Below are 14734 nucleotides of genomic sequence, written 5' to 3' on the forward strand. Positions count from 1 at the left end.
TATATTATTTTTTTGAAAAGGCATAAAAATTGAAATAAAATCGACGGACATGAAGTATGAAAATAATTAATCTTGTAGAATATTTTTAAATTTTATTTCAATATCATCTTTTATTATTTATTACATAATTTTTCAATTATGAATTCAATTTTCTGCAAACTTTACAAAAAAAAAAAGAAAATACAATTCTTTTCTTTAATCGTACTTCTCACAATTCTTTTATCTAATATTCGATTTTTCTAACTTTTAAGAAAATTTTTATGTAAAAAAATATACAAAAAATTTTCTTTTTTTCGATAACAATAATAATAAATAATGAATAAAATCCTTAAACATCGATGTTCATTAAAAAATCGTCTAACAGAATCGTCTAACAATTCCAACGATCTTTCAAACTACAAACCTAACCTCAATTTTGCAATTGTAAATTTCATATATAAATATATAAAAATTAAAAGAATTTTTATTTCTAGACTTTCCGATTACAAAATTTCGAACACTTTATTTTCCATCTACAAATTTCATATAAGAAATAAAAAAAAAATACAAATCCTTAAAAATATCTTATAAAGAAGTCATCTTTATCCTTAATAATTCACATCCAATTTTTCAATTACAAATTCTAAATAAAAAAATAAATAAATAAATAATAAAAAAGGAAAAAGGAAAAAGTTCACCTTTTCGATTTTTTCGTTATAAAATAATCGTCTGGACGCGGCGTCTGGACGAATTGAAAGGCTGCGTATAGCACACGCGTCAATCAGCATTGGTGATCGCTTCTTGGCCGTAAGCTCGAGAGAGCAACGATGCCAGTCGGGCTGCGAGCTTCGACCGCGAAGCTCGCCCCTCCTCGCAGGTGCGACAGTCTGTGTTCATGCCTCGACCCGTGGTAATCGCGCGTTCACCTCGATGGACCGCGGGAGAAGAGAGAACGACCTGCACTCTAAGCCGACTTTATATGGCAACAAACGCCTCCTTGGTAATCTGTCTTTTGGGGGAAAAAAATAAATAAAGGATAATCTGTGAATTTTATTGGAATTTTTGTCATATTTGATTTTTATTGAATGTTTGTATGTTATGTTAGTCGCATGGTATAAATATATTATGGAATAGATTTCATTGAATGATGGGGAAATTTTATTGAAATGAATATTTTGAATATTTTGAGAAATTTCGATTTGTTTTATTAAATTAATTATGAGAATATAATTATTGTGTGATGATATTTATTTTTGTTTCTGTTTTTGTTTTCTTTTTCTGTTAGAATTATTTGTTAGGTTAGGTTATGTTTTACCAAATAATGATAATTGAAGAATGAAGAAATGATTTTCATTCGAATTTTAAATTGTTAATAAGCAAAATTGTGACATTTTAAAAATTAAATTTTGTTCAATAAACAGTGATAATAGTGATACTTTTTTTTCCAGATGCTTTCATTTTGTAATCAATTTTTAACACTTTTATTTTATGTTGTTGTTATTTCTCAATTAAGGATAATTTTCAAATTGATTGAAACTATTTACATTTCAACTACTTCAATATTTTTTATTTTATTAAAATTTCATTGTTCAATATTCATTATTCAAAATATTTATCAATGTTTTCTTCAATAAATTTGATTCATTAATTTATCATTAAAATATTTGGTTTAGGTTAGGTTATCATTAAATATTTCTCTCGAAATTAAATTTAATTAGTTTCAGTTATCGAAATTCATATATATGTGTATATATTTATCCAGATAAAGAAAATACTAGATTTAATCGCGCATTGAGAATTTTCAAGTCAGTATTTTCAAATGTAAACATCAAGTTGTGTGTGAAACACGAATCTCTCCCTCGTTGATAATGAAGTAAAATGGAGGGAGAGCACATGGCGTACGAAATTTATTTAAAATTCAATTTTCCTGGAAAATTTCATATATGAAACGCGAACGTGCCCAAGAAGTGTGCAAATAACTTAGCGGTTTCGAAAATATAGAAGTTCGACGTGGAAAATTATATTACCTGTATTCAGATCGGCTATTTCTCCGATATAAATATTATTTTTACTTATACGTGGCGATTAAATCTGTTTGTTCCGTGAATTAATAATAATAATAATAATAAAAAAGAAAACAAAAAGAAAGCAAAAAAGATAAAAGTAAAAATAAAAGATTTTAATCAAATAAATTTATATACGAGCGAATTAATGAATAATAAATACGTTTGTTATGATATTAAAATATCGCTGTGAAGCTTGATTAAAAGCTTTTGACGAATAATTGAAAAAATTAATTTTATTTTCTTCCGTTTTATTCTTTAAAAATTATTAAGAATTATTGTTTTGATATTATGATTGTAGATTTATTAATATTTTTTTTCTTTTTGAAACATTTTAAATTTGATTAAAGATTTGGAAATAATTATAAATAAAAAATTCCAGTCTCGAAAAAATTATAATTCTATCAGAAAAAATTCAATTAATTATGATTGATTACTATTTAAAATTACAAATATTTAATTATTAATTGAATTATCTAATATTTTTACATTTATCAAATTATTATTTATTGTATTAAAATACTTTTAATAAAATTATCATAAAATTCATAACCTAAAAAATTTCATTTATATTTTTTACAAAATAAATTCACCAAGAATAAATTTTCCATGAATAAACGAGAATTTTCTTTATTTCTTACGATTTGTTGAATTTTTCATTGTAAACGTAATTAAATATAAAAAATGCATTAATTGCATCAGTATTCAAAAGAGATACAATAATCGAAGTAAAATTCCATCGTTAATCGTTAAATAAAAAAAAATCCACGTAAAAGTTGATAATAAAAAAAAAAAAAAATGAAAAAGAGAAAATTTAATCCAACTCTTTTGTGGCAAAGAAACGAGTTTTGTGTAGACATCTAAACGAAATGAGTTTGAAAGGAAATTGTCCGTATCGTGCTCGAAGTTTAAACTTGGATAAAAATAAATTTAAATAATATTCCCTCATAAAAAAAAAGAACTCGCTTTAGCGAATGGAAAAAAACATACTTACTCGTTTAAATAATCGATTATCGTTCAATTGGTTATCGTTGTTTAATCAAAAGTTGTGAATATTTCTCATGAGGATAAAGTAAACGTCGATTATCCGCCGTTTCAAACGAAAAATTAAACGGTCTGAATTGAGACGTGAAAGCAATATCGATATATGTGTATAATTATATATCGATATGTTGCGTGCAACGACATCTATATGTGATAAATCTAACGAAGAGGCATCTATGTGAATGCAATTATTTGAAAATTGTAATGGCGGTAAATTTGACTTTTAAAATATTGTACTACTAGTTATATCGTTTTTTTTTTAATAAAAAAAGAAAAGGAAAGAATATTTAGATTATTTAACTTATATAAATATAATTTCGAATATTATAATAATTGTAAAATAATATTAAAGATAAATTTAGAAAAATTTAATTCATGTTATTCATGTTACATATATATTCATTTACACAGTTTTCTTTTATTTATTTTCTATAAAGTAGAAACTGGTGTATATCAATTCTCAAACCAATCGATCTCAAATTTCTGGAGGTTTTAAATTGATATCTAAATTTAGACCACCGAAATCGTTTAGAAAAGCAATATCAAATTCAAGAGAAAATAATAACAATAAAAACTATTTAATTTTCAATAATCAAAAATTATAATTAAATCAATAATAGTGAATAATATTTAATTTTTATATTTTATAATATATGAATAAATTTTTAAAAAAAATTACAAGAAGGATTAAACTACGTTAAAAAATGATATTAAAAAATTTAGGTTATTTAAGTTAGGTTATTTACACCTATAAAAGATAAATAAATTTAAAAAAACAAAATTAATATAATATAAGAAATTATATAAGAAAATTAATAAAATTATTTTTGAAAAAATCGTGTAACATTAATAATTCTCGTTAAAAATTTAGACAACTTATTGCTTTTTAAAAAATTTATGGAATAAAGATATCCTGAACATCTTTGTTCCCTTTAAAATGAAACTTATTCCCACGAAGAAACTTTCGTAACGATAATAGAATTTCATCGCTCCGCTTATGCAGATTATCATGGAACAGTGGATAATGCTTCGAGAGCGGGAAAAATATAATTATTTCGACATCAAGTGTTCCCTTGTATTGGTTAGAGATCTTTCGAAAGCTGTCTTAAATTCTTCCGTCAATTTTTCTTTAACAACAATAATAACAATTAAAAATTTATTTCGCAGAAATTTATTCTTTCTCGTTTCATATTTATAAAATAAATCTAATTTCTTAAATCTCATCGTCAGTGAATTTATTTACGTTTCCATAGAGATTTATTATTTCAATTTTTTTTTTTTTTTTTATATTCGCTAAATCATATTTTTCAATTTTAATATTCGCCCTCGAATTAAAATAAATCGAAATTTTATTTTCGGCAAAAACACGGTGGGAAAAAATTTTTTGTTATTCAAAAAAAAAAAAAAAAAATAAAATGAACTTTTTTCAATAATTTCAGGTAAAAATAAATGTAAATCCGTAAAAATCATATAATTTGAATGAAAAATCTTGAATATTATAATAAGTGACCGACAAGATGAATTTATTATTCCGATCACCGATTAAACCTGATTTTAACATTCAAAAGGAGGAAAAAGTGGAGGGGGGGGAGAGAGAGAAATCTTTGCACGTCACACGTAAAAATATTCGCCTCATTCATGAATAATAAATTTCAACGGAAAAGTTCCAAGGTGGATGAAAAATAATCCAGAGTCGATTTCGATATCGATGGAAAAATATCTAGCTTTTTATATTCACTTTTATCGAATTATCATACGTTCCTCTCGTCGTCGTTTCGTTTTTTTATATCTTCGTAAAATTGTGATACATTGCAACGTTAGAATGATAAGATAGATTCGACAAATATTTTTATTACAAAATTTCATTTTATCGCGAATAAATATAAAATGATAAATATTTAGAAAATTTATTTTTATTTAACGACGATTGTCGGTATTTTATAATTTTATAATTAATATAAAACGTGTAAAAGAGATAGAAAATATCGTGAACCAATCATGTTTGAAGCTAGTTATGAATTGCAAATTCATACACATATACGTATCCATATTCATTCGCTTGTTAATGAATTGCAATATTGTACTTTGTCAATGCGTTATTTTATTAGCAAATAATTTACTTGTAATTATTCTGCTCAATTATGGATAAAAGCAAATATCTACATAATGTAATTAATCGATATGATATAATTTAGAAGAGACAATTAAAAAAATTCATTTTGCCAATTTTTTTTTTATAATTACTTTTTTTTAGAAAAATTTATTCAAATAACTGATGATATAAAATGTTAGAGTAAGGACAAGTTTAAAAATAATTTCTCTTAAATATTTATTAAACAAAATTTCAATCTCGTGTGTTAGATCTCGAAGAGATACATATTGTACAAATGGTTCGTAGAACTCGATCTGGATTACTTGGAAAGGAGAGGAGGCGAGACAATAACTTGTGAAAACGCCGAAAGCGGATCGAAAGAGGAGGAAAGCCCCGCAGACACTCTGGATCGTGTCAAAGTTGTGTTTCTCGGTGCACCCAGGGTGGGAAAGTCCAGCATAATTAGGGTGAGCGATAATTTCGTTTAATCAAATCAAAATACGTCGATATTGAACATTTTCGAATTATATCGTATCAGAAATATTCCATATATTAACATAAAATTAATCATTTTAATTTTGAAAGCAATCGAAACTCTAATTATAATTTCAGATCGATCGAAATTTAATTTTAGATTAAATTTAATTTTCTTATATTTCATTACATAATTTTACGCATAAATAAAAACAACAATTTGTCAATAAAAATTATTCGTTGGAATTTCAAGCTATTCGAGAAATGCTGGGACTTCTTGTATATATATATATATATATAAAACAATTCATTCAAATTTTCAATTACAATTTTATGCACGTATACACGTGTAATTTCTTCATTCGCTTCATTCTCCAAACACACCTTTCCAATTAATTTCCCTTGAATACACATCAAACGTTAGCCAGTTGAAACTTTCGGTTCGACAAGAAATCGTCGAAACGCAACTCGTCGTTGGATCACCATTCGTAGCCTTTGCCTCGACAAGGTTGGAACAAATGAAGTATATCTCGAGATTTGCAGAGAAGGAGTAATGTAGCGTAAGTTAATAAACGAGCACGCAACACGACTATCGTGTAATTAAACGAGGCGAATGCTGCACATCCGTAAGATATTTATTGTGCCATCCCACTTAACAAACCTAACCTCTCCTCGCTAATGAAAATATTCACTGGCATTCGCTCAGCTACCTGTAATTTTCTGTAGTTGTTTCTGACACAGTATCAACTCTTTTTTTTATTATTATTATTAGTATGGTTTGCTAGTTTATGTGAAAATTGTTTTTTTTACGTTGAAATATTTTTTCTTTTTTCTATATTATTCTGTCAATAATAAGGTTGCAATTGTGGTTAGGATGATAATGATAAAGTTATTATTATTTCATTGTGAATAACAATTTATCATTGATAAGAAAAATTATTTTTTTATTATTTATACTTGATTACAAATTTTTATAAAATTACACGGTTTTATGGCGCGATTATTATGAAGGTTATTTAAGATGAAAAAATTATTTTTGATTAAAATAATACAAGTTGATACAATTATTCTTTTGCTTTCGGTTATTTATTAATGCATAGAAAATATTTATGAAATAATAAAAATATATGGAATAAAAAATTCTTTTCGTGGAAAGATTCTGAAAATAAGAAAGTGACCTGTTAACACTTTGCTCGGTTAAAGACGACGATCGATGTTCATGAAAGCTCACTAGGGATTGAGAAGAGTCATGCGTGATTGCATTTTTTACGAATTCTCTAGACGATTTCGTTGATAGAATTTTAAAAAAATATAAGAAATTTTAAAGTATAAAATAATAATAATACAAAAAAAATTACAATATAAATTTAAGTTTAAGAAAATTAATTGTGAAAAATTGTAAAGATCTATTCAAAAATAAAAAAAAAAAATTCAAATAAACGTCATTAAAATTGCAATTTTTAAAAATTAAAAAAATTTATAAAAAACAACGAAAGCTTAACAATATCGATAATTGAGCAATCAATAAAACTAGCAAGAGATTCACCATTTTAGTTCAATTGTCACGAACATCACTTTGCAAGATGTGGATGACTTCCGCTCATTTCCGGGGCCAGTTTCCGGTTAACTGTCGCCTCTTGAGGAAATTGAAAGTCGTTGAAAAGAGGACACAAAATATTGTAGTGAAAAATATATGTCAAAATTTTTAACTTTAAATTTCAATCTTTTAAATTTTTCTCGATTAAATAAAAATTCTTCAAAATTATGGAATATTATTAATTTTTTTAAATAAATTCTAGTATAATCTTAAAATGTTAATATCTTAAAATTATTTTAGAAAAACTTAAAATCAGTCGACAGTTTTTAAATTACACAGGAAGTCCTAGAATTCTCACCATTTATTCTTCCCATTAACGAGAACGACAAATTCGAATCGTAAAGATACATTGGTGTTAGTGCTCATTTATGGGTTCCAGCAATTCGTGTGGAGCGAATTCAGCGAGGAATACAAGCCAACCGAACGTAGAGAGACTTTCTATCCGAGCGTGGTACTTGCCGATCGATTGTATGAACTAAAAATCACGGATCTACCAATGATCCCGTATTTTCCGGTCAGCTCGCACCTCGAATGGACGGACTTTCGTTATTACGGATTACGAAGTGCGAACGCTTACGTTCTCGTATTCGATCTCAGCAACCAGGACACGTTTCAGGTATGCATACACGTATAAAAATATATCATCAATTTATGCGCGCCATCTGGTTACTATTAGTTGTACTTACACTGTATAGTATACTTTGATACGTTAGTATTTAATTCTGATTGGTCGAAATAATTTTGATCGAATAATTTATTATATTTTTTTTTTTAATTTATGAAAAGTGACATATCCTTTCTTTAATTTATAAAAAAGTAATGTGAAATAGAAAGATCTGATAAAAATAGATATAACAAAGTTATAATATATAATTTGATATATAACATTACTTTTTTACATAACGTATACATAATCTTAGTTTAAGGTTATCTTGTATCAGAAACCACTATATCAGAAGAATAAGATTACTCTTGTTCCTAACTCGTAACAAGACCAAGACTTTATTATCAGACAATCCCTTGATCGTAGATCTTATTTTCTCGATAACTTTTTGAATACGACGATATCTCACAAAATGAAGCAGTTAGAATTTTATGATTTTATGGCTAAGCCATATTTTTATCTAATTCTACAAAATCTATTTACATAATAATTAATCATTATTAACACAGAATCCAAATATATTCCAATACTTTTTCACTTGCAAATGTTTATGCTTAAGAATTTCCTTAAAAATTTTTCCACTCTAATTACTATTATCCCTATTTCATTGGATATGAACCTTTATGGACCTTTCTTTATGCTCAACATAGGAATGAAAACTTTCTTTGTTCTATCTTCGTTATCATCTTTTTTTTTATATTCCTTTTTCTTATTCGGAAACAAAAAATGCACAGATTTAGAAAAAATCGATAAAGATTTCCCTTATATTTTTTTCAGTTAATCATTGCATTTATGATATATATTATATATTATCATGTAATATATCATATGTATATATATATTATAATTATCTTTATGTCTGTCTTTTATCTACATTTCATCTGTATTAAAACAACTTAATTTATAAATTTAATTTATCATAGCACATTAGAATGTTACGAGATCAAATCTACGAAGCACGAGACATGAGGGGCGTACCGTTATTGGTAGTTGGGAACAAACAAGACGAATTGTCGCCTGCGGCTGCTTCCGGAACTCGCTACAGGGACATCGTTAATCTCGTTCGAAAGCACTGGCGATGCGGCTACGTGGAATGTAGCGCCAGATTTAACTGCCGTGTTGTGCAGGTACGTATTATATCGTATTATTAATACGATGAGTGCCATGGGAATTATCGATGACGTTGGAATTAATTAAAATATTTAAATCGAATAAATAAAACGCATTCGTGACATTTTCAATAATTTTAAAGATATGTACACGAATAAATAAATAATTTTATATTTTCAATATAAAAATATTTATTATTTTATAAAATAAATATATTTTTAGAATTTTATTTGTTAAAAAAAAATATAAAGGAATTAACTTTTATATATAAATAGTTTTTTTTATGAATTAATTTATTAAATATTATCTTGTCACGAAAAATATTTTCAATTTTATAATCATAATTTATTGTATATATTATTATAAAATAAATATATAATGTAAAAAAATATATTTAATAATAAAATATAGCAAATATATATTCCTAATAGGTATTTCGTGAATTAATGAAGAGTATTCAAGCTGTAGAAGGACGACCACCTTCCCCGACGCCTGCACCTTCGCAACCCTTACGATCTCACTCGCATGACACCAGCGAAAAATGTATTCTTCTCTGACATTGAAGCCAGAAAATCAACGTGCTCGATTTTTGCGACCACATTATCAAAAGAAGTTGCTTCTATCCATACCACGATACAGGGTCGTAGATTTTTTGAGCCAGAAATGGAAAAATCAATTTCATCGTGAACAATTATTTCCGGTGTCATCTAACGGAATTGTAATATGAAATAAGAATACACGAAGTTCATCAATCGATAATGCAGTAACTGATAACGAATGCGGTATTGTAATTAGTCGAAACATTGAGATCTTTCATCGAAAACATGAAAAGATTCTAAACGTTTTTATCATTTTTATAAATTTAAATAACTATATAATAAGTACAAATTGAAACAAGCAATCAAAAGTTATTTTAAAGTAAAATGATTTTATTATTTTTCAATTAATTTTAACTTTGTATTCTTCGTTCTGATTGATTGATTATTATTTTTTTTTTTTTATAAAAGATCTCTCAAAATTCATGAAATTCAGTATTTTATCAGTATTATAAAAATAAGAATTCATTTTTTCATGGAGAAAAGATTGAATATACAACATACTTCGCAAATCGAAGAAGCTTCAGATCTCGTCTGTGAATATTATCACCAAAACTGCTCATTGTGTAATTTTAACACTGAAAAATAATGCAATCATGTTATACAACTGCTCTTTTGAGAATGATGAAAATATTGCAAATACGTATGTATGTACGTGAACGACTGCCGAATCTCTCTATGTGTAATTTAATTTCGACAATTTATTTTATAATTCGCTTTGTAAATATATCGTGCAATTTTTATATTTTGTAAAAAATTAGCCATATTTATTATATTACAAAAATTAATGTATAAATGGATTTATCTCTTTTTTCAAAATCTTTAATTTCTCTAAGGTATATCTCAATTTTCATTAGTTAAATATAAATTTTTGAAAAATGTTTAAAAATTATAAAATAATTAAATTTTTTATTCAAAGTACAATATATATAAATATGAGAGATAAATTTATTTATCTATTAAAATCAATCATTTTACATAAATCTCGAAAAATTATATTTTTGAGAAAAATTTAATAAATCTGTGTACAAATGTGACAAATTTCATTCTATTTTTAACATTGCTTTATCTGTGATATTGTTTTATTATATTTTGTTGCTGTATTATTATTTCTTTGAATGTACAAAATGATTTTTTCTTATTTTACTTTTCAATAATGTATTCGGCCTAATAATAATAATAATAATATTAATATTAATAATAAAAAAATGATAATAGCAAACAAATAAATGTAATAATAGTATGTTATTGAGAGTTACCTCAGATCAAGCAATAGTGTATACAATATATATATATATATAATATATATTTTACTATACTGTTAAGGAATTAATCACTAGCCAGTAAGCGTAGCTGTTGATATTGTGAAATACTGTACACCTATACAGATCTCTAAAAAATGTATGTTAACCGTTGTTGTCGTTTATACGCATTTTAACGTAAAATATTATTGGCTCAATAATTAAACGATTAATAAGCGAAACAATTCTGAATTAATAAAGTTTAACGATCGTTGAACGATCATTAAAATCGTTTTTTATGTTAATTATTAAAATTAAGAATATTGTGCCAACAATCGATTATTGTTATTTTATTTTCACATCAATTTATTATTCAGTACACGTGTAGACCACGCAGAATAAATATACTAAGTGTTAAATATATTGAATAGAACAAAACATATAAACTGTACATTACATTACATACAAACATGTGTTCGTTGGAAAAAAAAAAAATCTTTGTATCGAAATAGACAAATCTAGACAAGATACAAAAACTTCGACGTGAATTTGTACAGTCATCGAAAATATGTCAAATAAGCGTCATTTTACATACAAAATACACACATAATATTTTGTATGCAGAAGTAACGCAATAAAAAAAAAAAAAAAAAAAACAACCGAAAATTAAATCAAGTTTTATGAATTTTTTATTTAGCTTATTTCCTTGGCTACCACCCATTTCTAACTAAATATTTTCAATTCCTCTTATCTCAAACTATATTTAAAACAAATAATATTTCAAATTAATATAAAACTTCATGACATATACAGAAAAAAACAAAAACAAAAGAAAATTTTCGATTAAATATTGCAACAAGAAATAGTACCACAATTCGACCTTCGTCTTCTCAATTTGAAACGAAGCCATGACTAAATTTTACATTTTGTGTTATAGAAATAATAAATTTTCATAAATCTACATAAATACTGAGAGAAATAATGTGGTAGATCAATTTTTCAACAATTTTTTGTCATGGAAATAATTTACGTTTAAAGATTCTCATAGAAAAGGAGTTTCAAAAAGATGTTTTGGATTTGGAGAGAATCGCAGTTCCTGAAAATGCAGATGACACATACTTTTCTAAAGAATGTGAGGAATCGCAGCAACGTTAATTTCCATGGACAGCGACACGTATTGACGGTTGGAATCGATTTACCGATGTACGAGGTTATTCGCAGCCAATTTGCTTTTCAAAATTTTTATCGTTATTTATACCATCAATAATTATAAAAATATCTGAAATCGTTTTAAGAATTCTTTTCTATGTAATTTTTTTGTTTAATTTTAATAATTTATTTTCGTATAATTTATAATTTATGCCAATTAACGAATAAAATTGAAAAATTAATTACCATTGATAGAAAAGGAATTATATTTTTGCAAAGATATGAAAAAATAAAATAAATGTTAAGGTGAGTACAACAAGAGGCGTTCCTAGTACAAGCACAGACTTGAAGGAGGCTTTGTGTGAAAAGATTCCTATACATTATGATCTATTGAGAAATTTTCGTCAACAACATGGATCGTCAGTCATCAGTCAAGTAACCGTAGAAAATATTTATCAAGGATTAAACGGCGTGAATACTATTGTCAGAGAAACTTCTGAGACTGATTCAAAATATGGGGTAAATATTATATAATATTATTAAATATATACGTAAAAATCCGATATATTCTCAATTTATTTAATGTAATTTTAAATGAATTTTTCGATACCGTATAAAAATCTGGAATTTTTAATAATATATTTCACTTATAGTTTTAACGACGGATTGAAAATAAACAATTCTTGATTCTTGTATAGATCAAATATAGAGGACTAACTATACCAGAAGTTATTACACTCTTACCTCGAGAAGGAAAGTCACCAAGTGCAGAAGCTGTGTTCTGGTTACTGTTAACTGGTGATGTTCCAACAAAAGAACAAACAGCATCGTTGATCGCTGATTGGTCTATACGACGCCAGAAAAAGAAAGATTGGTGGTCAGGACCAGGTGGCGGGATTGTGGGTTCCGTTCTTCAAAATCTGCCAAAAACAACGACGCCTCTTGGAAAACTATCTATAGCACTCACCGTTTTTGAGTCTGGCAAATACATACAAGAAGCTTTAAAAAATGGCGCTTTAAGCTATACTCATTGGGAAGTGAGTTCTTAATTTGAAATTTAATAAATTAATAAATTCTGGAAATTGAAAAAAGAGTATTTTAGTGATAATAAAATTATAAAATTTTTATTATATTCTGATTATTAAAAATAGACAATTGCATAATTTTAGAATGAATAATTAATTTTGTAAAAAATATTTATTTTTATTTATTTGATAAGTAGAAAATTGGAATTTTTTTTTTATTTTTGAAGTACACATACGAAGATAGCATGGAACTATTAGCAACGCTACCAGCAATAGTCGGTCTAATAGCTAAAGGAGAATTAAAGAATTTGAAAGAAGATACTGGTGATTGGGTACAATTTCTATCAGAATGTTTATATAATACATTTGATATTTCGGAATATCAAAAAAATTCATTGGTAGACTTTCTTCGACTATATATTGTTTTGAACGCGTAAGTAAATTATCCTTGCATATTTTTGCAAAAAAAAATTTTTAAATTAATAAATCAAAACATTTTTCTCTTCAAATATTCAATTATATATTAAAAAAATTTATATCACAAAATATTGTTATAGAGACGAAAATGGTGGAGTTCCTAGTGTTCATATTACAGAAATACTTGGAGCTTCTCAATTGTATATCAATCAAGCTCTTGCAGCAGGAGCCTTAGCATATACTGATGAACCTAAGAGTGGCACAATGTCAGAAGTAAATAAAATATTTATTTATAATTTTAAATATCATTGAATAGCTTTTTACAATATATTAATGAAATAGTATATGGAATTCCATTCGAAAATACAACGACTTTTTGGCCATGAATCGAAAGAAGAAAAATTAAAAAATTATATAGCTACTTTGATTAAAAGGGAAAAATTAGCTGGTTATCAAGAAACAAAATTTTGTGACCCAAAATATACCGCATTGATAAATTATACGAGGGAACATTTGCCAAATGATCCCAATGTAAAGGTATTTATATATATATATTTTTTTTTTTAATTAAAAAATATATAAATTATTATTATTTTCAAAAATTATATAAGTAACTACAATCTTAATGAATTTTTAAATTAATTATGTATAAAAGATAATACTTTTTTCAATAAAAAAATTATTTATTATTTTAGTTATCACAAACTCTCACTCAAATACTTACTATGATAATGAAAACAGCAAAAGGAAAAGATATTTATCCTGAACAAAATGCAATTGCTGCACCTATTTTTCAGGTATTTTAATAATTTTTATTTTATATCATAATTGTAATTAATTTTATATATATTTTTTGAATAGTTTTATGGATTAAAAGATATGAAATTCAATCAAGTATTATTGTGCATGTCGCGAGCGTTGGGTGCAATTGCATCGATCATTTGGACAAAAGCAGTTAATGCTCCGGTCGAGCATCCGGTATCTAAGTGTACTCATACTTATTCAAATTCTTTTCATGGGTTACGAGGAAAACATAAACGAGGAAATCATGTAAAGAATACTCGAAAATAAATTTTATTGAATTCTATATTAAATCAATAATATTGTCAAGTATAGTATTATATATAATTTTGTATATTTTTTGATATATTTTAATAATGTAAATTTTTTTTACTAAATTTTAATGAAATAAATAAAATATATTAATTTTAAAAATTAATTATACATATTGGTTATTTTTTCGTTTTAATTATTTAAAATATCTATTTCAAATCTGAAAAAAT

General features: G+C 25.8%; 2 protein-coding genes across 3 annotated transcripts; both read left to right on the plus strand.

Moving 5' to 3' along the window:
* Positions 1–943: 943 nt before the first annotated feature.
* On the plus strand, positions 944–9884 carry LOC725345 (ras-like protein family member 10B). The gene is made up of 5 exons (XM_006563261.3): positions 944–979; positions 5448–5645; positions 7629–7865; positions 8837–9040; positions 9455–9884. The coding sequence occupies exons 1-5, from the start codon at positions 959–961 to the stop codon at positions 9578–9580; spliced, it is 786 nt and encodes a 261-aa protein (XP_006563324.2). The 5' UTR covers positions 944–958; the 3' UTR covers positions 9581–9884.
* Positions 9885–10760: 876 nt separating this feature from the next.
* Positions 10761–14538, plus strand: Pcl (polycomblike). Of its 2 annotated transcripts, none has more exons than XM_026439185.1 (8): positions 10761–12043; positions 12316–12528; positions 12708–13046; positions 13262–13467; positions 13592–13724; positions 13794–13988; positions 14147–14248; positions 14313–14538. In XM_026439185.1, the coding sequence occupies exons 1-8, from the start codon at positions 11927–11929 to the stop codon at positions 14520–14522; spliced, it is 1515 nt and encodes a 504-aa protein (XP_026294970.1). In that variant the 5' UTR covers positions 10761–11926; the 3' UTR covers positions 14523–14538.
* Positions 14539–14734: the final 196 nt, after the last annotated feature.

The sequence above is a fragment of the Apis mellifera genome, linkage group LG1 (genome assembly GCF_003254395.2).
Source record: "Apis mellifera strain DH4 linkage group LG1, Amel_HAv3.1, whole genome shotgun sequence".
In the NCBI taxonomy this organism is placed as follows: domain Eukaryota; kingdom Metazoa; phylum Arthropoda; class Insecta; order Hymenoptera; family Apidae; genus Apis; species Apis mellifera.